Below are 27492 nucleotides of genomic sequence, written 5' to 3'. Positions count from 1 at the left end.
GAGCCTGTTTCCGATTCTGTGTCTCCCTCTCTCTCTGCCCCTCCCCCGTTCATGCTCTGTCTCTCTCTGTCCCAAAAATAAATAAACGTTGAAAAAAAAAAAAATAAAGCTGTACATTCTCCACAGAAGTGGAAGCTAATCTTAAATAAAATAAAGCACAGTGTTTAAGATTATAACTACTCTATATAATAGGCTAGCAGAAATCTATCAACATTTAATGTTTATGATACATTAATAACTTTCCCTTGCGGTTCAAGAAGAAAAAAATCCAAACTAACCAATTAACCTGTAAATAAAGAGAGTTTTTGAAATTAATATAATGAAAATAGCAAGTTCAAAATCCAAAAAAACTCTCCTTTACTCTGGTCAAAGAATGACTCATACTTCAAAAATAAAGTGAGTGGATGTAGCAAGTAAATGAGCCTAAAACCAAAATGCATTGTTCTCCCAGTGCAGCAGATGTATACGTCATCAGGACTAGCCCACTGCCCACTCACCAGATGTCTGACTTTGTGTTGTAACCTTGGTGTTTCAGAGCCTCTGGACTCATGTAATGAGGAGTTCCAGTTAAAGTGGTGGCTAGATCACAGGATCCCATTAGGAGTCGAGAAACTCCAAAATCCCCTTGAAATAAAAATTAATTTTTACAAATACTTTAAAACAATGAAAACCAGCGTGGAAATTAACAACTGTCTAATTTGACAATTTTAAATATGCAATGACTCATACCGTTTTAAAGGAAAAGAGAAGAAAAATAATATCTTTTAAATTACACAATGCTGGTGAATAGTTTTAAAAAACATAGCCTTAGGGGTGCCTGGGTTGCTCAGTCAGTTAAGTGTCTGACTTTGGCTCAGATCATGATCTCACGGTTTGTGAGTTCCAGCCCCGTGTCGGACTCTGTGCTGACAGCTGGGAGCCTGGAGCCTGCTTCGGATTCTGTGTCTTCCTCTCTCTGCCCCTCCCCTGCTCACGTTCTGTCCCTCTCTGTCTCTCAAAAAGAAATAAACATTAAAAAAAACCACATAAACACAAAACATAGGCCTTATAGGAGAAATAAGACTTTGAGCCAGAAAAGCTAAAACTTTTTATTTCTGGAATTATGGAGAACCAGCAACTTGAAACAAAAAGCTATTTCAGGTCTGAAATAACAAACAAAATTATTCTGGAAGGGCTGAATATAATGCTCTGCAATTGCACCTGAGGGGGGAGTGTTTGCTCTTCATTTACAATAAAGAAAAAATTTCATATAAAAGACCTGAGACTTTTGAAGAACATGACTATAAAAGTTTGAATCTATTAGCTTCTCTTTACTCACCTAACTAGTTACATGCTTTTATGCTTTCCCTTTCTAAGAACATCTGACAGGAATATTAAACAATCCAGTAACCATTATGAATGGAAGCATGGTTCTGAAGAACTAAAAATTAACAAATCTATTATATCAACATTTTAATTATCTGTGATAACTGCCAGTTGCTTGTGATAAAATAAGTGGAAAACCTGTACTAATTAATCAAACTAGTAAAACAAGTCTAATTACTTGCAAAGTGCCTGGCATGGAGTAAGAAACTCAAAAATTATTAGTTCAATTATCAAGTACATAGCAAATGTCTTACACTTCAATTTACATCAGATACTTGGAAACAAAATAATTGGGACTTTTGGCCTCAACCAAGAAAAAACAAAAGTTTGAGAAGTTAAAAATAAGCCAGAAATTACTCTAACACTTCTAGATACGATATACTTCAATGTGATATATTTATTGATAATATCTAGAATATACTCTCCCATGTTTCTGGAATACATATTTCAAAAAATCTTACCAATTTTAAGCAGATTATTTTTCAGAAATATATTCTTTGATTTCAAGTCTCGATGAAGTATCTTCCTACAAAAAGGCAAAAAAAACAAGATATAGAATTTCATGCAAAATATAAAATTTTTTATTCCTAACATAAATAATATATATAGGTATATGTGAAGTGATTCACACATAAATACATAGTCCCATAGATATGTCTTTCAATGCTTAAAAGCTACAAATCCACAGCATTTTCTAGTTCCCCTAAGGAAATAAGAGTTTAAAAAACATTTTTTAAGTGAGCAGAACTTGTAGTTGGGAGAAGAGTGATGTGGTTTAAACTCTTTCAATAGTTCACTGTGTTTCAAATTTTATTGTGTTTCTGTAGCTGATATACATAGTACTGTATGTACTAGCCATCACTTAGTGGACAGACCAGTTATCATAAAGTTTTACAATCTACTATAGATAATCTATTACATATTATATGTTATACTTACATATAACATATTTTTGTAGAACATATAATAGTTTCATATTCTAGAAATATTATATATATATAAACTATTATATGTATTAAATCAAAATGTTCAGGTTTTATGTGTTTGTGGAAATAATAATGGTGATGGTGATATTTAATAATAGGTAACATTTATTAAGTCTGACTGTATAAGCCAGCAATATAAATTACGTCAGTTAAGACTTTTGTTTCCGGAATTATGAAGAACTAGACAACTTGAAAACATTTACCTAAGAAACATCTAAAAACGAGTCATAAAGTGTACAAATATCTTCACATATGCACAGCCGAGCCTACAAGAAAATGAAACAAATTCCTGAGGCTTTATATAAAAATACTGAAAATCCGAGTGGGCAGTAGGTACCGATTTCTCAGCTGCCCCAGGGGGTGTGCTAAGGTCAGCAACCAATGGGCCAGTTTTAACGGCCTCATAGAAATAAGAGCCAAGACCTTGAGTCCATGTAATGTGGAGACCCATTAGTGGTTTGTACCTTAACTGAAAGGATGACCCAAGAAACACTGACTCACAAGTAAACAAAATGACAAAAAAGTTTATCTGTACAGGTCTGAACGCTGAGTGGTAAAAAAAAAAAAAAAAAAAGGAAAGAAAAAAATCTCTTTTTTTTCTGTAACCATACCTCTCTGCTCACTCACATTTGGGATTCAAATATGCAACAGCTGTATGGCTTCAGAAATCCCAAGCCAAGAAATTAACATAAAAATTGGTTCTCAGCTGCTTATACCCTCTTGGGGCATCTACCAGAAGCAAATGCAAACTAAGAGTCAGCAGATAACACACACTAAAATTATACCCCTGAGATTTTCAGATAAGCCAGAAGGATTCAAACTCTGAAATAAGTTTATTTTAAGAGATTAAAATAATAAAGAAAGGAATAGAAAACAAAATAGAAACAGGATACTATCCAGAAAAAGATGATGCTGATTTGAAAAACAGCCAGATAGAAGGGTGCCTGGGTGGCTAAGTCAGTTAAGAGTCCAACTCTTGGTTTTGGTTCGGGACATGTTCTCACGGTTTCTGAGTTTGAACTCCACGTTTGGCTCTGGGTGCAGATCCTGCTTGGGATTCTCTCTCTCTGTATCCCTCTGCCCCTCCCCACTCATGCTCTCTCTCTCTCCCTCTCTCTCTCTCTCTCTCTCTCTCCCTCAAAATAAATAAATACACATTTTAAAAAAGAAAAAGAAAAAAAGAAAAACAACCAGATACAATTTCTAGGGGAAAAAATGTGATTGAAATTAAAAACTCAAAAATAAAACCTCAGCTTCAGCTATGATGGAGTAACTTTAACACTAAGTCTCCCACTTTCCATAGCTGTACAGAGAACACTGGAAAATTTAAACAATGTAAAATCTGAGTAAAATCTAAAAACAACAACAGGTCTTTGAGGACATCGGAGATCAGCTAAGGCAAACTTAGGCAGTCAGCACCTGAGGAGCCAGACCCTGGAGAAAACGCAAATGCTGTGAGGTGAGCCCAACACTTGAGATTGTGTGTTCCTCTCAGGGCAGTTGACACAAGCAGAATGCTCTAGGCTAGAGCTTGCAGCACCTTCCCTTGGCTTAGAAGACCAAAATTACAGTTCAAATCTACCAAGGCAGCTAGGACTTGAGGGGGAAATTTTCCAGTAAAAAAGGGAACAAAAGAGAAGTGAGTGACATTCTGCAAGGCTTTTACCCTTGAGGCACTTACTGAATCCTAAATTGTTAGGGGAAGACAGTAAGGAGAAGGTGGCTGCTAAGAGGTTAAAAACTAAGTAGAGCTTTAAGTAGATTCACAAAGATGAGGCTGGGTCTTGGAAACCTTGAAGGACTACTTCTTAGATACTGGAACAAGACCAGCCTTCACAAAGTCTCAAACCAGCCTTAAACCAACTCAATACCCAATTAGTTCAAGGTGATCTGCCCCTACTATAACTACCACCCAGAAAAACATTAGATCCTCTCCAGAAGAAAATACCACCCAACATATCTACACTATTTCATATATATTGTCCACCATTCACTCAAAAACCAGCAAAAGAAAGTAAGGAGAGGAGAAAAAGGTATGTAACAAAATACAACGGTAGAAATACATTCCCTATATTGTTAATCACAAAGGATTCAAATCATGAATTAAAACACAGAGAAACAGGACTAAACTAGTTTTTAAAAACTGATATGAAGAACTTAACAGAAGACCATGGGGGAGAGGATGGGGGGAAAAGTTACAGAGAGGGAGGGAGGCAAACCATAAGACTTAAATACTGAGAACAAACTGAGGGTTGATGGGGGGTGGGGAGGAGGGGAAAGTGGGTGATGGACACTGAGGAGGGCACCTGTTGGGATGAGCACTGGGTGTTGTAAGGAAACCAATCTGACAATAAATTATATTTAATAAATAATAATAATAATAAAAATTAAAAAATAAAAACTGATATGAAGAACACACTTTTTAAAAAACATTTTTTAAGTTTACTTATTTTATTTTGAGAGAGAGCACAAGCAGAGAGAGAGGGAGACAGAATCCCAAGCAGTTCTGCACTATCAGAGCACAGCCTGATGTGGGACTCGAACCCATCAACTGCAAGATCATGACCTAAGCTGAAATCAATAGACACTTAACCAACTGAGCCACCAGGTGCCCCGAAGAACATCCTTTTTTAAAAAACATAAGGACAGAGGTTGAAAGCAAGAGGACAGAAAAGATATTCCAGGCAAAAGAAAGCTGGTAAAAAGAAGTATTAGGTAAATTAAGGATAAAGAGTATCAGTACATAATGAATAAACCAATAATTTATTGGGAAAATTTTTAAATTCTGTACTTGTGTGCAACTTATGACACAAGCTTAAATACACTATGAAAAGTAAATATTAATAGAACTTTAAGGAGAAATTGACAAATCCACAATCACAAGGGGAAATTTAACATATTTCCCTCAGTAATTAATAGATTCAGTAGAAAAAAAATTAATAAGGATATAGACTTTAACAAAACAATCGGATTTGAAAAACACAATTAGCTTGAGCTAATATACATAAACTGGATATTTTATCAAAAAACTTAAAAATGCACGTTCTTTCAGGAATACATGGAATATTTTCAAAAACTGACAATGAACTAATCCATAAAGCAAGCCTCAACAGATTACAAGAATCAGCACCATATAGTCCACACATTCTCTGGTCTCAGTGAAGTTACGTTAGAACCCCATCAGATGCTTAGAACAGTGCCAGGCACTGGCAATGACTGATCAAGACAGACAAATTCTCTGTGTTTATGAAGTTTTCTGGTCAAGTAAATAGAAAACAACTAAATGAGTGTGTGTGTGTGTGTGTGTGTGTGTGTGTGTGTGTGTAGTGTCAGCTAGCTTAATGCTATTAAAACAATAAAGCACAGCAAGGAGCTAGAGATTAACCAGGGTAAAGAGGTGCTAGTTTAGATCAGGTGGTCAGGGAAGGCCTTAGAGAAAGTGACATGGGACAGAGATGTGAATGAAGCAATGGAATGAGCCATGGTTGTGGTGGTTGTTACCATTACTGCTCATATTTCTACTGTTATTGTTACCACCAATATATCAAAAAGGAAAGTCTGTGCGAGGCTATCAAGCAGAAATGAATGATGAACTACAGGGAATAGTTGAAGCCACATCGTCCTTCCCCCTCACTCTTTATACCCCATTCCCTGCTCAAGACCCTCTGTGACCCCTACTGTTGGCCAAATCAAAGACAGCTTCACATTTGGAGTCTTCCTTTTCCAGCCTCCTCTTTCACCTATTTCTACATCTGTAAGAAAAGGCCTGATAAAGGATTTTTTCCAATTGGTAATTTATTCATACAGAAAAATTTAATGAAGAAATAAACATTTAGTTACATATTTGAAGTACCTTTTAAAAGGGGGGAAAAAACCCTCAAGAATAATTACAAGCCAAGAAAATCCAGGCTAAGAAATTGTCACATCTCTGTTGAAGCTAATAAGGCACTTGCTTTATCTTAAATGCAGCACAATGTTTCTTCCTCTATGTCACAGCTCATATTAAAATGCCTTCCTCTTTCATCTCTGCCTCTCAGAATCCTGTCTGTTTCTTCAGGACTATATTGGATACAAACCTCATGTACCTCCTTAGAGTCCCCTGACTCCCCCCTTCCTTCCAAAGATGCTGGTACTGGAGGCTAATTAGTCACTTGCCTGGGGATGCCAGGCCTTCTGGCTCCTGCCCCATCTGGACTAGGATGAAACACCACACTGCAGGATATGGAATCAAGCATTCCAATTGGCCATGTAAGGAACTAAATGACACAACCAAAAAATGCAAGGGTGTTAATTCCTTTGGAGTGGACCGATGAGAGACAAGAGGAGAAAGTAGCTAGGCAATCCATTTCTCTTTTCCCACCCAAGGTATGTTACCCATGTGTCTATAAGTCATATAAATATCCCTGCCAAGCAACCTGTTATCTTTCCCCAGGTCTTTGTGAAGTGATGGCTAGTGCCGTAACACACACTTCTCTGCTTCACATCTTCGCCTTGGTTCAATTTGTTCCTACTCTCACCATCCTGGGTCTGTACCACCTAAGGCAGATATCAGCATTTCAATCCTTGCCTCAGGCGGTGTTTCCTAGAGGCCCAAGCTTAGAAAAGGATCCACCTGTATCACTTTCTGCTAATTCTTAACCACCACTCCTACCACCATCAGCAAGTTAGACATACTCTCCCACTTTTGTTCTTCTTTTGACACCATATTCTAAAATTGACCAATCATTCTTGCTAAATTATAAGCTCTACAAGGTCCATATCTTACCTGACTATATTATCCCCTGTAATACTATAAACTCTAATTAAATTGGTAGGTTGAACTTGATTGAATCCTTGGGTTTACATATGTCTGAACTTTTCAAACTATTTTTAATATCTTTCCAAGTTAGACTATATAATTCCCCAACTTCATAAACAAATGATGTTTTTATCAACTCATGATTATAATATGCATCAATTGTTATGATGTATCTAATCACCAGACCTATAAAGGAAACCCCTATTTGGGACCAGTATTTCTGAGACTTAGGCTTAGAACAGGGATATGGCTTTATAAAATTAAAATCTGTTCTTGAACCCCTAACTTAAAAACTTTCCATGGCCCTGCACTGCTTCCAGAATACAATGTAAAATCCTATATATGGCCTATGACAGACTAGAAGATCTGGACATACCAATGCCTCCAGCAGCCATAGCAAAAGCTCAGGCCAGGTCTGTGTCATCGTTTCCTCTTCCACACTGTTCTTTACTCATGGTAAGAGGCTCAATAAGTGTATGTTAATTTTAGAAACACTAAACCTTGGCACAAAAATGAACACCATCTTGTGGGGCTCATTCATTAATCCAAAAAAACAATTAACGAGTGCCAACTACATGCTATGTGCTGTATTACATTAATGTGAAAAATATAAAGATACATAAGACAAGGCCATGCACCCCATAATGCTTACAATCAGGTTGGAGAGATGCACAAATAACTATAAGAGATGGCAGAAGGGAACCCAGTCATCATCACTTTATAAAAAACGATTTATAATTATAGTTACCAATACATTCACATTCAGAAGGAAACTTCTCTCCCAACAAATGATTACTCTTATGAACATGCTGACAAAATTGTACTATTATCAGTTAATGCTAGAAATATTAGTTATAAAAATAATTAACTTTTTACCACTATAATTAGTGATAATACAGGTGTAGCAGTGTTATCTTGCTACAGTGGTCAGACCTCAGCCATCCAGAGCAAAGCTGTAAAGCATGACTGAGGAGCAGAGCCAAAGAAAAGCCACTCATGAAGTTCATCTACTTTATATCATGGAGACAAATGGTCACATGCTCAAACAGAGAATGCAATTAGAATTGTACATAAAGAATTGAGAATGATGAAAGGGGTTTCCTCTAATTTAAATAATCTTTATTGTCTTGAAGGCTTTGGAGTATTAGAAAGGAATAAGCAATCTTTCAAGAGTGGAGAATAAAAGGAAGAATAAAAGTGGACAACACAGATCCGGGCCACTTCATCTTAGGGTGAATAACCCCAGGTGCTATCACCTAAAGCACTATGCTATAGTCTGGAGATGAGAAAATCACAGCTTAGAGAGGCTAAATAATTTGCCCAAGGTCATATAGCCTATGAGTACAAACAAGTCTGTTTGATTCTACAAAGTACTATAGGTCTTTTTTACTCATGGTAAATACTCAATAAATGTATATTGATTTTAAAAGCACTGTCCTTGGCGCAAAGATGAATACCATTTAGTGGGGCTTATTCATTAATTAAAAAAAATAGGAACTTTGCCTTTAATCAATATTCTTTGCCTTCTTATATTCCTATAACATCTAAAGCTGGTCTCTGTGTATGTTTACTACTTAAAAATTAAAGGGAAAACAATTATATTTAACAAAAGAGGGTTAAGTAAAATTTGGCCTCTTCTATGCCCACTTCTGGGGTTCTCTTGGTATGGCAGGAACTGTTGAGCACCTACCAAATGACCATTTTCCTGCTCTTTTCCCTTGATATCAGAACCCCATGAGCTCTGGGGAGGCTGGGAATCCTCCGTCCTGGTAGATAAGAGCAATGAGGAGGGAAGAGAGTAAATGTGGAACAGATTATGGGAAATACATTGAGGTAATCTCATTGAGGGTGCATGGTTTAGGTATGTGATGTAACCAAAGTCTGGCCAATGTTAAAGTATAATTTTCAAAAAGGTAAAATCATGAATATCGTGAAAACATGACATGAATACATGTCAAGGATTTTGTTCAATTCATTAATCAATGAAGAAACTGGTAAAATGTTAAAATGGAGTCAAAGAGTCTTTGACAAGCTAGATAGCTGGGTTAGGAACACAACTGGTTAGTGGCCAACAGGGCTGTAAACCACATCTCCAGAGTTATCTATTCCAGTGAACAAAAATTATTTGCATCTCTTCTAGACAAAAATATTCAAGTTAACCTCTGCCTCTACAGAGTTATAAAATAGCCCAGATGCTAGGAAATTAAGTCCAGCACTGCACTGAAAGAATACCCAGTGATCTCGTCCACCTTTTCTAAGTTTTGGAAATTATTTCTAACACCAATGAAACATAAGGAAGTCTAGTGGAAGCTTATAGTTAATATTTCCCCACTCTTAGAAAAGATGAGAAAAGATGGTGACATATGGCCCTTTTGCCTTTTCTGGCTTTTGGTAATAGTTGTTTGGGGGGGGGGGGGGCGTGACACATGGCGGTGCTTCAACCATCGGGTCAACTACAAGAAGACAATTTTGATTACAAAAGCCAACCATACTAACAACGGAACTAAAGAGATAGAAAGAACTTGAAGTATAGCTGAGCCACTAACATCAACCACCCCCCTTGGACACTTCTTGTTAGGTGAGTTAATGAATTTTCTTTCTTGTTTAAGCTGCTTCTGTTACTTGCACTTAAAAACATCTTAAGTTGATTCACTTGGTCCCTGATGCTGTTGATTTGAGATCTGAGGGGAAAGTACTGGGTCTCTTCCAGCTACAAGTACCAGGGAGTCTGAGAGTCCAAGGGTTTAGAATTTGGAATAGTGAGCTTTGGGGCTGACCAGGAGACCAGTACTATAAATTTGGAATAAGTAATATGTTCAAGAGAAACTTACCCAATGACACCTAGAAAGGAGAAGATGAGTTTCAGACAGCAATGCATCAATAGCCCTCACATATATAAATATAGATGTATGCAGATCAGCACTAAGTATTTTAAGAAGAAGGCAAACAATATGTTAGAAATGTTATGAGAAGTAATTGGCTGGCACCATTGCAATGAAATAATAAATTCTATATAACAGACAAGATATCAAACTATTTGGTAAATTTGGATAAAATATAATTTACTGGCTTTCTGGTTACAGTAAGCAAAAATAGTTCCAGCAAGAAAGCCTTGTCATATACTTGGTTAATATCCTTTCCTTTGAAGCATATAAAAATCAAATCCAAGAAATAGCAAGGTGACTGGCAATAAAGGCAGTTTATATAAAACCTTTCTTCTAAAAAGTTCAGAGTAGCCCTTCACCTATTACATCATATGTCCCATACCATGTCTCTAAGAGTGGTGGGTCCCTCTCATTTCTAAGTTTCATGATCCTCAAGAGAGATAAATGACTGGGCAAAATTAGATGACAGTTGTGCTCAGATACATGGCAGAGCTCCTGCCTCTGTCTCCTCCATCAGGTCATTTTCTGCCTCCAGGACCACAGGAGAATGAAGAACAGTCTGTGAAGGTAGATGCAGTAGGTGTTTCTCAGGCTCTCAACCCAGGATAGGACTGTGGAGAAGGTAGGCACAATTTAACCTTCATCTCCACTTAAAATCTTATCTTCATAGTTTCTGAAACCTCAGCTCCCTCTCCATCTGGTAGGATCTCAGGGTAGATCACAAACTCTTCCTGACAAAGGTACTGACACAAACAGTGACTCCTTGGTGATGCATGGCTCAGGAGGCCCCCACCGCTGGTCTCTGCCATGTGGCATCTATCCTAGACTCTGAGGCACCTGCCTGGCTTTCTCACTGGTACTATAGGCCCTCAAGACCAGGATGATTCCTCTGTGTTGTAAGCGAGGGGTGGAGTTAGGCCTCCTTCAAACCTGGCTACTGCCAACACAGCAGGAGCTGCATACACCTGGCACTGGGATGGGGATGGGGGTCTCCTTGAATAAAGTGACCTCAGGACATCCTCAAGAAGTAGGAACCAAGAGAAAGTAGGAATCACAATACAAACACCACAGCTTCCTACTGCTTTTTCATCTTCAAACTTGGGGTAGCATACCACCATCCCCCATCATATTTACCAACCTGGATTTCCAGATTCTTCTTGGGAGCCTCATTACATTAAAAATGAATTCCTGGGGCGCCTGGGTGGCTCAGTTGGTTAGACGTCTGACTTCAGCCCAGGTCACGATCTCGCGGTCCGTGAGTTCGAGCCCTGCGTCGGGCTCTGGGCTGATGGCTCAGAGCCTGGAGCCTGCTTCTGATTCTGTGTCTCCCTCTCTCTCTGCCCCTCCCCCATTCATGCTCTGTCTCTCTCTGTCTCAAAAATAAATAAACGTTAAAAAAAATTTAAAAAAAATGAATTCCTGGTGCCACCTCTCAGGGAATATTTAGCCATTCCAACACAATACCTCACACCAAGCTGGCAGGGTAACTGTGTGGGCTGCCAGGTGATGAGGCAGTCACCTTAGAGAAAATGCCCCTTTCCACCCCCACCCCACTCCACTCTCTCCTCCACTGTGAAAGCACCAAAATCATCAAGGTCTCAAGATCACCACCAAAGAGGCTCTCTGCAGAGAGGCTACTCTGTCCTTCATCCTAAAAATTCTAGGATAACTGGACTCCTCCCTCTTCAAGAGGAACGAGTTTGGGGTTTTCTTTGGTTTGTTTGTTTTGTTTAGTGGTTTCCGTATTAGCACTGGGGGGGGGGGAAGATGAGCAAGACACAGTCTCTGCCCCCACGAAGCTCTCTTATGCCCAATTCTGCTGTGGCATCCAGAGAAGATGATGTTTCAAACATTAGCCAATTAATTGGACCAAAGAGAAGAAAGGCTACAGGACTACACTTTCAGAGAGAGGATGATTCAAAGTTCCAAAGCCCCTCAAATACTGGACTAGCCTATGGAAACTTGAGATAGTTGACAAGCAGCCTCAGAACACACACACCTTTAAAAAACTTCCATCCCTTTGTGAGGCAGAGGTGCGGGCCCACTGGGAAGAATAAGTTTTAGTGCTACATTCTCAAGATAGCTTTTAGTGAACTGTGAATATTCTCAGCTCTTAGCATCATTATTTATGAGTGTTCATGCCATATGCTATAGATTTAGCATATTACAAATTTATAAATACACCAAATTAAAATAAGTACAGGACAGCTCCAAAGGAGTAAACAAAATCTTCATTTCTTCTGTTAACCTCACTTTTCTTAGTTTTTCCTGGGTCTTCTTTATCTCCTCTGCTGATGCACTGCATTAGTCAGGGTTCTCCAGAGAAACAGAACCAATAAAGATATAGATGAAAGATACAGATATAGATAGATATGGAGATTTATAATGAGAAATTGGCTCACACAATTATGGACACAATCTGCAAGCTGAAAACCCAGGAAGGCTGGTAGTATAACTCAGTCTGAGTCTAAAGACCTGAGAACCATAGGGAATTGACTGTCTAAGTCTCAGTCTGAGGACACAGGAAAAGGGGGCAAATTCCTCCTTCCTCTGCTTTTGTTCTATTTAGGCCCCCAAGGGATTGGATGGTGGCCAACCACATTGGCAAGGGCAATCTACTGAGTTCACTGATTGAAATACTAATCTCATCAGAAACACCCTCACAGACACACCCAGAAAACAATATTTAATCTGGATACCCATGCATGGCCCACTCAAGTTGACACATAAAATTAACCATCACCTGCACTAAAATAATATGCAAGGCATTTTCTTTTTTTTTTTTTTTTTTTTTTTAAATTTTTTTTTTTCAACGTTTATTTATTTTTGGGACAGAGAGAGACAGAGCATGAACGGGGGAGGGGCAGAGAGAGAGGGAGACACAGAATCGGAAACAGGCTCCAGGCTCTGAGCCATCAGCCCAGAGCCCGACGCGGGGCTCGAACTCACGGACCGTGAGATCGTGACCTGGTTGAAGTCGGACGCTTAACCGACTGCGCCACCCAGGCGCCCCAGCAAGGCATTTTCAACAAAGGAGCCAAACCTAACTTCCTCACATGTGTTTTTTCCAAGGTAATCTTCCTAACTCATTCATAAGCAATCTATGTCATTTTCAAAATACATTTTAATATATACTATATACCATATGAGGAAAAGGTTGGAACAATGTTTTGTAGACCTATTTTTATTGGCTATGATTTGAAAGAAGCACAATGAAGCATTGTGGTAGGCTGTACTCTTGCTCCCAAATAGTCACACCTCTTGTGGCTTGCCCTGAGTCCCCTTTGGGAGGAATAGACTCCACCACTCTTCTGACATTGGGTTTGATCATGAGACTTGCTTTATCAATAGGGGTGACTGTCAAGTCTGAGGAGAACCTTTAACTGCCAAGGCGACTGGGTGGCTCAGTCAGTTAAGTGTTGGACTCTGGCTCAGGTCATGATCTTGCAATTCCTGAGTCCGAGCCCTGCGTCAGGTTCTCTGCTGTCAGCATGGAGCCTGGTCTATCTCCCTCTCTCTCTGACCCTCCCCCACTCGTTGTCTCTCTCTCTCTCTCTCTCCCTCTTTCTCAAAAATAAGTAAACATTAAAAACAAAACAAAACAAAAACCTTTAAGAGCCATTGTGTGTTTCTGCTGAGTCTCTGGCTTTCCCTTTGCTGTGAGAAAAGCTTGTCTCACAGGGGAGCTGCTCCTTCAGCCTTGATACTGGAACGGGAGGGCAGGTAGAGCTGACTTGCACCTCCTATGTGGCTGCCAACATGCAACATGAGTCAGAGATTGTTGTAAGCCACTGAAATTGGAGGTTTTTATTCAGACAGTAAGACCTCCTTCAGCAGGGAGACTTTCAGTGTCATATTCTCAAGGTAGCTTTCAGTAAACTGTGAATACCCTTAGCTTTTTACATCACTATTTCAAAGTGTCTATGCTAGGTGCTAATAGAATCATTCTTTTGGGGAAAAAAAAAATCATTCTTTTGGATTGAAATCTCTTTAAGAACAGAGAATTAAGATAGTTTGTTTACTTTTTAATTAATTATTTCAAAAATTTTTAATTCCAGTATAGTTAACATACAGTGTATATTCATTTCAGGTGTATAATATAGCGATTCAACAATTCCATGTGTTACCCAGTGTTCATCAAGATAAGTGTACTCTTAATCCCCATCCCCTATTTCACCCATCCCGCCACCATCTCTCCTCTGGTAACAATCTGTTGTCTATAGTTAAGACTATGTTTCGTGGTTTCTCTCTCTTGTTCTTTTTTCTTTCTGTTTGTTTGTTTGTTTTTTGCCTTTGCTCATTTGTTTAGTTTCTTAAATTCCACATATGAGTGAGATCATATGAAACCTGTCTTTCTCTCACTGGCTTATTTCATTAGCATTATACTGTCTAGATCCATCCATGTTGATACAAATGGCAAGATTTCATTCTTTTGTACGGCAGAATAGTGTTCCTTTATATATATATATATATATATATATATATGTACATATATATGCATATATATATGTACATATATATGCATATATATACACACACACACACACACACACATATATATATATATATATATATATACACACACGCAACCTAAGTGTTGCAATCTAAGTGTTGTTTAGATACATAAATGGATGGTGTGTGTCACACCATATCTTCTTTATCCATTTATGTAACTAAACAACACTTAGGTTGCTTCCATAATTTGGCTATTGTAAATAATGCTGAAATAAACATAGGGATGCATGTATCCCTTTAAATTAGCATTTTTTTATTCTTTGGGTAAATACCCAGTAGTGCGATTACTGGATCATACGGCACTTCTATATTTAATTTTTTGAGGAACCTCCATATTGTTTTCCACAGTAGCTGCACCAGTTTGCATTCCCACCAACAGTGCACAAGGGTTCCTTTTTCTCCGCATCCTTGCCAACGCTTCCCGTTTCTTAAGTTTTCGATTTTAGCCACTTCTGAGGCAAAATCTCATAGTAGTTTTGATTTTCATTTCCCTGATGATGAGTGATGTTGAGCATCTTTTCATGTATCTGTTGGTAATCTGTATGTCTTTGGAGAAATGTCTGTTCATGTCTGCTGCCCATTTTTTAATTATTGGTTTTGGGGTGTTGAGTTGTATAAGTTCTTTATATATTTTGGATACTAACCTTTATCAGATATGTCATAGGCAAATATGTTCTCCCATTCCATAGGTTGTCTTTTAGTTTTGTTGGTTGTTTCCTTTGCTGTGCAGAAGCTTTTTATTTTGATGTAGTCCCAATAGTTTATTTTTGCTTTTGTTTCCCTTGCCTCAGGAGACATATCTGGAAATATGTTGTTACAGCTGATGCCAGAGAAATTACTGGCTGTGCTTTCTTCTAGGATTTTTATGGTTTCAGGTATCACGATTAGATCCTTAATCCATGTTGAGTTTATTTTTGTGTATTGTGTAAGAAAGTGGTCCAACTTCATTCTTTTACATGTCACTGTCCAACTTTTCCAATACCATTTGAAGACACTGTCTTTCATGAATAGACACTTCTCCAAAGAAGACATTCAGATGGCCAACCGACACATGAGAAAATGCTCAACATCACTCATCATCAGGGAAATACAAATCAAAACCACAGTGAGATACCCCCTCACACCTGTCAGAATGGCTAACATTAACAACTCAGGCAACAACAGATACTGGCGAGGATGCGGAGAAAGAGGATCTCTTTTGCATTGTTGGTGGGAATGCAAGCTGGTGCAGCCACTCTGGAAAACAGTATGGAGTTTCCTCAAAAAGCTAAACATAGAACTACCCTACAACCCAGCAATTGCACTACTAGGCATTTATTCACGGGATACTGGTGTGCTGTTTCGAAGGGACACATGCACCCCCATGTTTACAGCAGCACTAACAATAGCCAAAGTATGGAAAGAGCCCAAATGTCCATCCATGGATGAATGGATAAAGAAGATGTGGTGTATATATACAATGGAGTATGACTCGGCAATCAAAAAGAATGAAATCTTGCCAATTGCAACTATGTGCATGGAACTGGAGGGTATTATGCTAAGTGAAATTAGTCAGAGAAAGACAAAAATCATATGACTCCACTCATATGAGGCCTTTAAGAGACAAAACAGATGAACACAAGGGAAGGGAAACAAAAATAATATAAAAACAGGGAGGGATACAAAACAGAAGAGACTCATAATTATGGAGAACAAACTGAGGGTTACTGGAGGGATTTTGGGAGGGGGGATGGGCTAAATGGGTAAGGGGCACTAAGGAATCTACTCCTGAAATCACTGTTGCACTATATACTAATTTGGATGTAAATTTAAAAAAATAAAAAGTAAAACAAGTTAAAAAAATGAAGACACTGTCTTTTTCCCCTTACATATTCTTTCCTTCTTTGTCAAAGATTAATTGACCATATAATTGTGGGTTTATTTCTGGGATTTCTGTTCTATTCTATTGATCTATGTATCTATGTATGTTATGTGCCAGTACCATATTGTTTTGATTACTACAGCTTTGTAATATAACTTGAAGTCTGGAATATCTCCAGCTTTTTTTTTCTTTTTCAAGATTGCTTTGGCTATTTGGGGTCTTCTGTGGTTCCATACAAATTTTAAACTGTTTGTTGTAGTTCTGTGAAAAATGCTGTTTGTAGTTTGATAGGGATTGCATTAAATTTGTAGACTGCTGGGGCGCCTGGGTGGCTCAGTCTGTTAAGCGTCCGACTTCAGCTCAGGTCATGATCTCGCGGTCTGTGGGTTCAAGCCCCGTGTCGGGCTCTGTGCTGACAGCTCAGAACCTGGAGCCTGACACATTCTGTGTCTCCCTCTTTCTGTGACCTTCCCCTGTTAATGCTCTCTCTCTGTCTCAAAAATAAATAAATGTTAAAAAAGATTTTAGACTGCTTTGGACAGTACACACCTTTTATTTTTTATTTTTTAAATTTTTTTCAATATATGAAATTTATTGTCAAATTGGTTTCCATACAACACCCAGTGTTCATCCCAACAGGTGCCCTCCTCAATACCCATCACCCACTCTCTCCTTCCTCCCACCCCCCATCAACTCTCAGTTTGTTCTCAGTTTTTAAGAGTCTCTTATGCTTTGGCTTTCTCCCACTCTAATCTTTTTTTTTTTTTTCCTTCCGCTCCCCCATGGGTTTCTGTTAAGTTTCTCAGGATCGACATAAGAGTGAAAACATATGGGGGCGCCTGGGTGGCGCAGTCGGTTAAGCGTCCGACTTCAGCCAGGTCACGATCTCGCGGTCCGTGAGTTCGAGCCCCGCGTCGGGCTCTGGGCTGATGGCTCAGAGCCTGGAGCCTGTTTCCGATTCTGTGTCTCCCTCTCTCTCTGTCCCTCCCCCGTTCATGCTCTGTCTCTCTCTGTCCCAAAAATAAATAAACGTTGAAAAAAAAAATTAAAAAAAAAAAAAAAAGAAAACATATGGTATCTGTCTTTCTCTGTATGGCTTGTTTCACTTAGCATAACACTCTCCAGTTCCATCCACGTTGCTACAAAGGGCCATATTTCATTCTTTCTCATTGCCACGTAGTACTCCATTGTGTATATAAACCACAATTTCTTTATCCATTCGTCAGTTGATGGACATTTAGGCTCTTTCGGCCATTTGGCTATTGTTGAGAGTGCTGCTATAAACATTGGGGTACAAGTGCCCCTATGCATCAGTACTCCTGTATCCCTTGGGTAAATTCCTAGCAGTGCTATTGCTGGGTCATAGGGTAGGTCTATTTTTAATTCTTTGAGGAACCTCCACACTGCTTTCCAGAGTGGTTGCACCAATTTGCATTCCCACCAACAGTGCAAGAGGGTTCCCGTTTCTCCACATCCTCTCCAGCATCTACAGTCTCCTGATTTGTTCATTTCGGCCACTCTGACTGGCGTGAGGTGATATCTGAGTGTGGTTTTGATTTGTATTTCCCTGATGAGGAGCGACGTTGAGCATCTTTTCATGTGCCTGTTGGCCATCCCGATGTCTTCTTTAGAGAAGTGTCTATTCATGTTTTCTGCCCATTTCTTCACTGGGTTATTTGTTTTTCGGGTGTGGAGTTTGGTGAGCTCTTTATAGATTTTGGATACTAGCCCTTTGTCCGATATGTCATTTGCAAATATCTTTTCCCATTCCGTTGGTTGCCTTTGAGTTTTGTTGGTTGTTTCCTTTGCTGTGCAGAAGATTTTTATCTTCATAAGGTCCCAGTAGTTCATTTCTGCTTTTAATTCCCTTGCCTTTGGCGATGTGTCAAGTAAGAAATTGCTACGACTGAGGTCAGAGAGGTCTTATCCTGCTTTCTCCTCTAGGGTTTTGATGGTTTCCTGTCTCACATTCAGGTCCTTTATCCATTTTGAGTTTATTTTTGTGAATGGTGTGAGAAAGTGGTCTAGTTTCAATCTTCTGCATGTTGCTGTCCAGTTCTCCCAGCACCATTTGTTAAAGAGACTGTCTTTCTTCCATTGGATGTTCTTTCCTGCTTTGTCAAAGATGAGTTGGCCATACGTTTGTGGGTCTAGTTCTGGGGTTTCTATTCTATTCCATTGGTCTATGTGTCTGTTTTTGTGCCAATACCATGCTGTCTTGATGAGGACAGCTTGGTAGTAGAGGCTAAAGTCTGGGATTGTGATGCCTCCTGCTTTGGTCTTCTTCTTCAAAATTACTTTGGCTATTCGGGGCCTTTTGTGGTTCCATATGAATTTTAGAATTGCTTGTTCTAGTTTCGAGAAGAATGCTGGTGCAATTTTGATTGGGATTGCACTGAATGTGTAGATAGCTTTGGGTAGTATTGACATTTTGACAATATTTATTCTTCCAATCCATGAGCACGGAATGTGTTTCCATTTCTTTAAATCTTCTTCAATTTCCTTCATAAGCTTTCTATACTTTTCAGCATACAGATCTTGTACATCTTTGGTTAGATTTATTCCTAGGTATTTTATGCTTCTTGGTGCAATTGTGAATGGGATCAGTTACTTTATTTGTCTTTCTGTTGCTTCATTATTAGTGTATAAGAATGCAACTGATTTCTGTACACTGATTTTGTATCCTGCGACTTTGCTGAATTCATGTATCAGTTCTAGCAGACTTTTGGTGGAGTCTATTGGATTTTCCATGTATAATATCATGTCATCTGCAAAAAGTGAAAGCTTAACTTCATCTTTGCCAATTTTGATGCCTTTGATTTCCTTTTGTTGTCTGATTGCTGGTGCTAGCACTTCCAACACTATGTTAAACAACAGTGGTGAGAGTGGACATCCCTGTCGTGTTCCTGATCTCAGAAAAGGCTCTCAGTTTTTCCCCATTGAGGATGATGTTAGCTGTGGGCTTTTCATAAATGGCTTTTATGATCTTTAAGTATGTTCCTTCTATCCTGACTTTCTTGAGGGTTTTTATTAAGAAAGGTTGGTGAGTTTTGTCAAAGGCCTTTTCTGCACCGATTGACAGGATCATATGGTTCTTATCTTTTCTTTTATTAATGTGATGTATCACGTTGATTGATATGCAAATGTTGAACCAGCCCTGCATCCCAGGAATGAATCCCACTTGATCATGGTGAATAATTCTTTTTATATGCTGTTGAATTCAATTTGCTAGTATCTTATTGAGAATTTTTGCATCCATATTCATCAGGGATATTGGCCTGTAGTTCTCTTTTTTTACTGGGTCTCTGTCTGGGTTAGGAATCAAAGTAATGCTGGCTTCATAGAATGAGTCTGGAAGTTTTCCTTCCCTTTCTATTTTTTGGAATAGCTTGAGAAGGATAGGTATTATCTCTGCTTTAAATGTCTGGTAGAACTCCCCTGGGAAGCCATCTGGTCCTGGACTCTTATTTGTTGGGAGATTTTTGATGACTGATTCAATTTCTTCGCTGGTTATGGGTCTGTTCAAGCTTTCTATTTCCTCCTGATTGAGTTTTGGAAGCGTAGTACACACCTTTTAATAATATTTTGTTTTTCCAACCCATGGAAATGGAATGTCTTTCCATTTCTTTGTATCATCTTCAATTTCTCCCATCAATGTTTTTATAGTTTTCAGGGTACCTACCTGTACTCTGAAACCTAACTCTCAACTCTTTGGTTAGGTTTATCCTTAGTTATTTTATTATTTTTTGGCACAATTGTAAATAGGATTGTTTTCTTAATCTCTCTGCTGCTTCATTATTGGTGTATAGAAATGTAACAGATCTGTACATTGACTTTGTATCCTATGACTTAATGAATTTGTTTATCAGTTTTAGCAGTTTCTAGTAGAATCTTTTGGGTATTCTAAATATAGTATCATGTTAACTGCAAATAGTGAAAGTTTTATTTCTTCCTTAACAACATGGATGTCATTTCCTTTTTCTTTTTTATTTTTTTTTTGTCTGATGGCTGTGGCTAAGACTGCCAGTACTATGTTGAATGAAAGTGGTGAGAGTGAACATCTTTGTCTTGTTCCTGATCTTATGAGGCACTCAGTTCTTCCCCACGGAGTATGATGTTAGCTGTGTTTTTCATATAAGGTTGAGGTATGTTTCCTCTAAGCCTACTTTGTTAAGGATTTTTATCAATGGATATTGTGCTTTGTCAAATGCTTTTTTTGCATCTACTGAAGTGATCATATAGTTTCTATCCTTTCTCTTACTGATGTGATGTATCACATTGATTAATTTGCAAATATTGAATCACCTTTGTAACCCAAGAATAAATCCCACTTGATCATGATGAATAATTTTTTTAATGTATTGTTGGATTCAGTCTGATAACATTTTGCTGAGGTTTTTTGCATCTATGTTCATGAGAAATAGTGGCCTGTAGTTCTCTTTTTTTTGTTGTTGTGTCTTTATCTGGTTTCGGTACCAGGGCAATGCTGGTCTAATAGAATGAATTCGGAAATTTTCCTTCCTCTTCTATTTCTTGGAAAAGTTTGAGAAGAATAGGTATTAACTCTTCTTTAAATGTTTGGTAAAATTCACCTGTGAAGCTATTTGGTCATGGAATTTTATTTGTTTGGAGTTTTTTTTTTTTTTTTTACTACTGATTCAATTTCATTGCAGGTAATTGGTCTCTTCAAATTTTCTATTTCTTCCTGCTTCAGTTTTGGTAGGTTACAGGTTTCTAGGAATTTATCCATTTCTTCTAGGTTGTCCACGAGATAGTTTATTTTCTATAGGAGACATATTTAGACCTATACAGGAATAACATATAGCATTTCTCCATTTAAAAACTATTCTAGAGGTTGCTTATGGTGAATATAGTATAATGCATATACTTGTGGAATCACTATATTGTACATCTGGAGCTAATGTAACACTGCATGTCAATTATACTCAGAAATACCCACAAAAAACTAGTCTAGAGATTGGATCAAGATAGTGATAACTGCCTCACTTTTCCACCCAAAACTCCCAGAAATATGAGGAATTTTCAAGAGGAAATTCATAATAGTGTTAGAGAATTGTTATATGTGGGCAAGAATTTTCACAAATGTTCTAAAAGAATGCAAAAAGAGGAACCCAAACCTAAAACACATAGAAGAATGTTGCCTCTACGTCCCTCTTCCCACAGCAGCAACCAGCTCAATAATATGCCCTGTATGGCTTTTCTCACTTCCCTGTCTCCCTCACTCTCCCCACTCATTGGCTCTGTTTCATGAAATCACCCCCTAGATAAACTTCTTACACTCCATTTTTTGTTTCAAGGCTCTGATATTGGGGGAATTCAGACAAGTTTTGGTGTTTCCCCAATATCTAGGACCTCAATTCTAACTTCCTTCCTTCTTTCCTTCCTTCTTTCTTTCTTTCCTTCCTCCTTCCATCACTTCCTTCCTTCCTTCCTTCCTTCCTTCCTTCCTTCCTTCCTTCCTTCCTTCCTTCCTTCCTTCCTCCTCCCTCCCTCCGTCATTTCCTTCCTTCCTTCCTTCTTTTCTGTCTCTCTCCCTCCCTCCCTCTCACCCTTCTACCCTCCTTCTCTTCCTTCCACTCGCTCTATCTCCCACCTTTCCTCTCTCAATCTCTCTCCAGATTTCACCCAGGATATTCACTATTAAACTCAGCACCATTACTTCAAACCTATCTTTCCAACTTCTCACTTGCCTCTTTGGGTGATGAAACTTGGGTTCATCCTTGACCTTCTCTTATCAATCTGACATATCCACATAATTTCAAGCCGAGTCATTTGAACTTATCAAGTTAACTCTCATCCTTCCATGTCCTGCCCACTGCTGCCATATTGTTTCAGGTCATACAACCACATGCATGGATATTATAAAAGGTTCCAGACTGATTTTCTGAGTTTCCCTCTCTCCTCTCTATAATTTATTACCCAGTCTTCCTGAAGCTCTGATCATAGTTCCACTCAAAAGGATTCTGTGGCATCATTGTCTATAGTACAAAATAAAGCCCTCTACAACTTGATGTCAACCTACCATTCCTCACAACTTCATCCATGTATCCCAAGAGCCATTCCAACTGACCTACTCATCATTCACTCTAAAAGTACCATGAGTTCCCACATCTGTGCCTTTTCCAACTCTGTTCCCTAAATCTGGAAAGCTCTGACTCATCTTTCACTTTATTCAAAGCCTACATTGGGTCAAATATCACTTCTTCCAAGACCTTCATTGATTCTCCCAAGTAGAAACATTATCCCTTTTCTGATCTACTTTAGCATTTAGACTGTACTCTTTTTGGCACTCTTATCACTTGTTTTGAATTAGAGTATAATTTACATTAAAATGCATAAATCTTTAACTTGATGAATTTATCACCCTTGTAATCATCCACTTGGGTCAAGATATAGAACACTTCCAGCATCCAAGAAATTTCTTTGTGCCCCGTTCCAGTCAAAATCCCCTTCAAAGGGTAATCTCTATTCTAAGACTGCCTTTTTTTTTTTTTTAATTTCATATAAATGGAGCCATAGAAGATGCACTCTTTTGCATCTGGCTTCTTTCACCCAACATCACATCTCTGAGATTCATCCAGGTCATGCAAATCAGTTGTATGTCCTTCTTTTATTGCAGAGTAGTATTCCATCATAAGACTATACCACAGTTTATTCAACCATTCTATTATAAATGGACATTTCTCAGTGTTTTGCTATTACAGTTAAGGCTTCTATGGATATTTTGTACATGTCTTTTGTTGGACACAGGAACTCATTTCTCATCTCAGGAACAGAATTACTGGATCACAGGGTATTTGAGTGTTTAGGTTTTTTCTAAAGTGATTATACCAGCAATGTAAGAGAGTTCCAGTAGCTCCACATCCTTGTCAGCACTATTATTGTCAGCATTTTTTTTAGCCCTTCTGGTGACTATGCTTTCATTTCTATATAAATTACAACCACAAACAACAACATTTACAGAGTGCTTAACAGACTGCAAACTTTTTAAATGTGTAACATCTCAGTGAATATTACAGTCCTATAAGCAAGTAGGGAGAGTCCCATTATTATTCCTATTTTATAAATGAGAAAACAAAGGCTCAGAGAGGTTAAGCAGCTTGCCCAGGGCCATGATGCAGGATGTAGCAGAGACTGCATCTGATACATCCACTTGTTACAGGGTTTATAGTTATTTGGGTACATGCTTTATCTCTGCTAGTTTGCTAACAGTTTTTAAGGTTAGGTCTTATTTTTAATTTATCTCTGTTTAATAAATGAATAAATGAACCTAAGAATAAAATTTAAATTTCTGTCTATGCAGAAAAACTTTACAATGGTTGGTTATGGTAACAATAAATAAACACCATAATTTGTTATCTGAATCACAAAGGATGGTATTTCAGGAACACAGACACACAAATATCCAAACATTTAGCTCCATTTAATAACTTTCTTAAAATGTTGAAGGATTTTAAAAAAATTTAAATCCTCTCTTTGAAGGACTATTTTAAACTCATTTACTATTAACTCATTAACTAGTAACCACACGAAACATATTTCAAATATTTGGATTAATAAATCAACCAGATTTCAGTTTTAGATTTTGCACAGAGAACATAAAGGTTGTCACTTTTACATGTGAAGATGACATATACATGTGTGACATATACATATTTCCTTATGTATAAGCTAACAAATATGCATGGAATAGTAAAGAAAAGAAAAGAAACACCAATACAACTGTATACACATATGTCTACATTCAGCAGCTTTGGGTAGTTTATTAAAACATTATTTGATATTCTTTTATCATTGTTTCTTAGGAAAGTTTAACATCATTCAGAAAATTTTTATGAGTTGTCAATAAATCAGTAGCTATTTGTATCATCGAGCATGTGTTTATTTCTTTTTGTTTTGTTTTCTACTTCTGTATTTTCTTTTTTCTCCTATGAAATTTATTGTCAAATTGGTTTCCATACAACACTCAGTGTCGAGCATGTGTTTAGAAGATACATGGCAAAGCTCAGTATAATCTGGTCACTTTTTATGCATCCAGAAACCATAGGAAACACATGTGAGCTATCTGACATCCATGGGTAGCCAGACCTTGATATATTCTATAAATTTCAACCTTTGTTCAAGAATGTTATCACATGTTCCACCCAGTCCTAAGTTGAAGGCTAACAGGGACAACTCCGAGTATCTGCTTTTGTCTATGTGTGTTCCTCTTTTCAAATGTGGTCATGCCATTTTGTATATCTATAAAACACCCAAAAATTATTACTTTTGACATATAAGAAATATAATTAAAAGTTTTAAAATACATGTTAAGGCAGAGATTATAATTGCAAGTTACAGACAACTGAACTCATAAAACAGACTTTGACCTTCTGTATCAGATATTTCACATCAAAACTGACTTGGTCTAAATATTTATCTCTCTAAGTCCCAAGAATAACTTTTGCCTCAATTACTCAGCTCATGTTGGGATGTGAACACAGCTAACTTGTGCACTGACACATTCTAAGTTGATTTAGAGCATGCTAGGTATTTATAGTTCAAGCCTGTTGTAAAATATAATAAATTCATAGCATGCTAAAGGTATCTGAGAATCACTTGTAAACACAGGAGATGATCAGATAAATGAGAATGTGTTTAATACAACTTTCTGTCTTGTATTCAAGGCCAACTTGATTTCTAGAACAACAACAAAAAAGGCTATTCAAGTAAATCTTTTATATTGAATCATTCAACAGTTTCTTCATGGAAAAGCATATTGCAGATGTTTAACTACAGTCATTTACCTTTCACGATTGCTTCCTTTCATTCTACCCCCCAAAATTCATTTTTCAGGTTCAGACATGACTGTTAAAATCGTGTCCCTCAGTAACAAATGAACATACCTTTCATGCATGTAGTCAACTCCTAGCAACAGCTGGATAAACCATTCGATTATCTGACTTTCCGGAAAGGTTTTTCCAGCTTCTTTATATTCCTGAATTTTACAGTCCAGGTCTCGGCCCTGAAACATAGTAGCATAATTTTTCATGTTTTTCTTTCAGTTAAGATTTTAAAATCAAGCTCTCTTTACAATAATTAATATATAACAATCACTGTTTATCACAAGAAAGTGAGGGCACATTGCCACTCTGAACTATCACTGACAAAGAGTCTCTCCTTGGCCTAACCCTCGCCAGGCTCCTTTGAGCTCTCTTCTCAACTAGGCCTCACCCTTGGCTTATAAAGACTTGAATAAATACTAACACACTTCTAATAGTTCAAGGCCACATCCCCAGGATGACCCTAGTCTTCCTTAAAGTGCCTGCCTAAGAAAACTTAGAGCTGCCAAAAGAATTCACTGTTTGTTCCTGCCCGCATCTCGAGATAGGGATCCCTGTCTCCTGGTTTCTGTGGAAGGGTAGGGACCTAATTTCAACTACTGCCAGTTAGCAAACCCAGATACATATGAACCAACTGCCTTCCTACCTTCTCAGTGTTTCCCCTCCATGACTGTTCAGGTTCCCACTGTTTTCTCCCTTCTTCCAGTCTCACTATTGATCATCCAGGCACTTCTGCACATATCAGAATATGTGCACAACAACAAGAGGTCAGCTCTTTCCCTGAGTGCCAGTTACCACATAAACTGTTTTCACCACTTTAAGTAATGCCCGCTGTGTTTATCTTTGACATCACTCAAGGACAAAACCCTTCTAAAAGGTTTTATTTTATTATGTTACTTAAATATTACCTAAAATGTATTACATTACATTACATCACATATTTACATGTGTCCACATAAAACTAGGAATGACTTTTCTTATGCTTAGAGTTTTATACAACTATAGAAGCCTGACATATATACAAAGTAAAAATAGAAAGCCAAAATTAAAAATGAATGCTAAGATTAAAATGAATGCTATTAATTTAATATAAAGTGATGATGTTTTGGTGAAACTAAATCAGTCCTTATGTTGTGCATATGGCACTGGCTGCTGGAGTTCAGATTCTTTTCAGTTTGGCATGTCCAGACTAACATGTGTTTGGGATGACTTAACTCTCCTTTTGTCTATTTAACTACAGTAAAATTCCCAGGAATACAGCAACTGTTGTTCTAGGTGGGGTCCAAACACATCATTTAAACATTTAATCAGTCTGTTCTACTGCTCACTGGTGATAGAAAGAATAATCCTCAGTGCCAAAAATGAATCATGATCACAGTGACAAACATCTAAAGTTACCTAGCAGAGTCTGATATAAGGCCCTTTCTGATTGTGCTAATATTAATGTATTTCAACTACGATAGAAATGAATACACAAAATGTTAAATTCTCTCAGAGAAGCCCTATACCTGATCCCTTTTACCTTTAAACACTGAACAATTAAAAACAATTCAGGAAGTGTTTCTCTGAAAACAAGGAGTGAAATGCAAGTGTTTAGGATATGCCAACAACACAGCCCCACGAGAGAAGAGAGGTACAAGCCATGTCCCTAAGGAACATAAGGGCCAAACATTAAGCTACTTACAGACTATGCCTGACAGAGTTTTCATTGTTAAATGCAAAGGAAAAGCATTTATAAGCAAAGAAACAACCAAAGGGAAATTACTTCTAATCAAACAACATTAGGTCAACCAATCGACTCGCTTGTAATGATTTTTTTATTTCCTTTCAGTGCAATATACAAATAATTTGCCTCCCATATTCTCACCTTCCACAAGGGCATGACAAACGAGAAGGGGCATATCAAACCTTCCGCTTGTATCCTAGGTCACATTTAATTTCCTGCTGGATTTTCTGGGCTAAGGAGATCAAAGCTTGTTGGAATTCAAAAATACAGTGAATTGAATATTTGACTCCTTGTCAAAAGACTATCATTTTCTTCTTTCTCCAAACCTACCTTTCTTTATATCCCCTCTCTTTTTAATCCTAGAGTTTATCAAAGTTCTATTGGATCATACAAGCTGTACTATCATAAGGTTTCTATAAGTTGCACAAAACATTTTTTGACAATAGAATATTACAACTTCCTGTGAAGTAGACACGAAAGCCCTTCAGATGACAGGTAAGCTACCAATGTATA

At 37.8% G+C, this 27492-nt stretch overlaps 1 protein-coding gene across 5 annotated transcripts in view; it reads right to left on the bottom strand.

Annotated features, from left to right (window-relative positions):
* The window catches only part of NEK11 (NIMA related kinase 11), a 284063-nt gene that overhangs the window by 197769 nt on the left and 58802 nt on the right, over nt 1–27492 (bottom strand). For 4 of the 5 annotated variants that reach the window (XM_086674282.1, XM_086674283.1, XM_086674284.1 and 1 more), the window contains exons 4-6: nt 25317–25435; nt 1827–1891; nt 498–624 (exon numbers count right to left, since the gene is read on the bottom strand). In XM_086674282.1, the coding sequence (XP_086530408.1) occupies nt 498–624; nt 1827–1891; nt 25317–25435 (311 nt within the window). The remainder of the gene's footprint in view (nt 1–497; nt 625–1826; nt 1892–25316; nt 25436–27492) is intronic. The other variant, XM_086674286.1, reaches the window with a different exon arrangement.

Source organism: Puma concolor, chromosome C2 (genome assembly GCF_028749965.1).
Source record: "Puma concolor isolate L17-30 chromosome C2, mPumCon1.1.hap2, whole genome shotgun sequence".
Taxonomy (NCBI): domain Eukaryota; kingdom Metazoa; phylum Chordata; class Mammalia; order Carnivora; family Felidae; genus Puma; species Puma concolor.
This window is presented reverse-complemented; position numbering and strand designations above follow the sequence as displayed.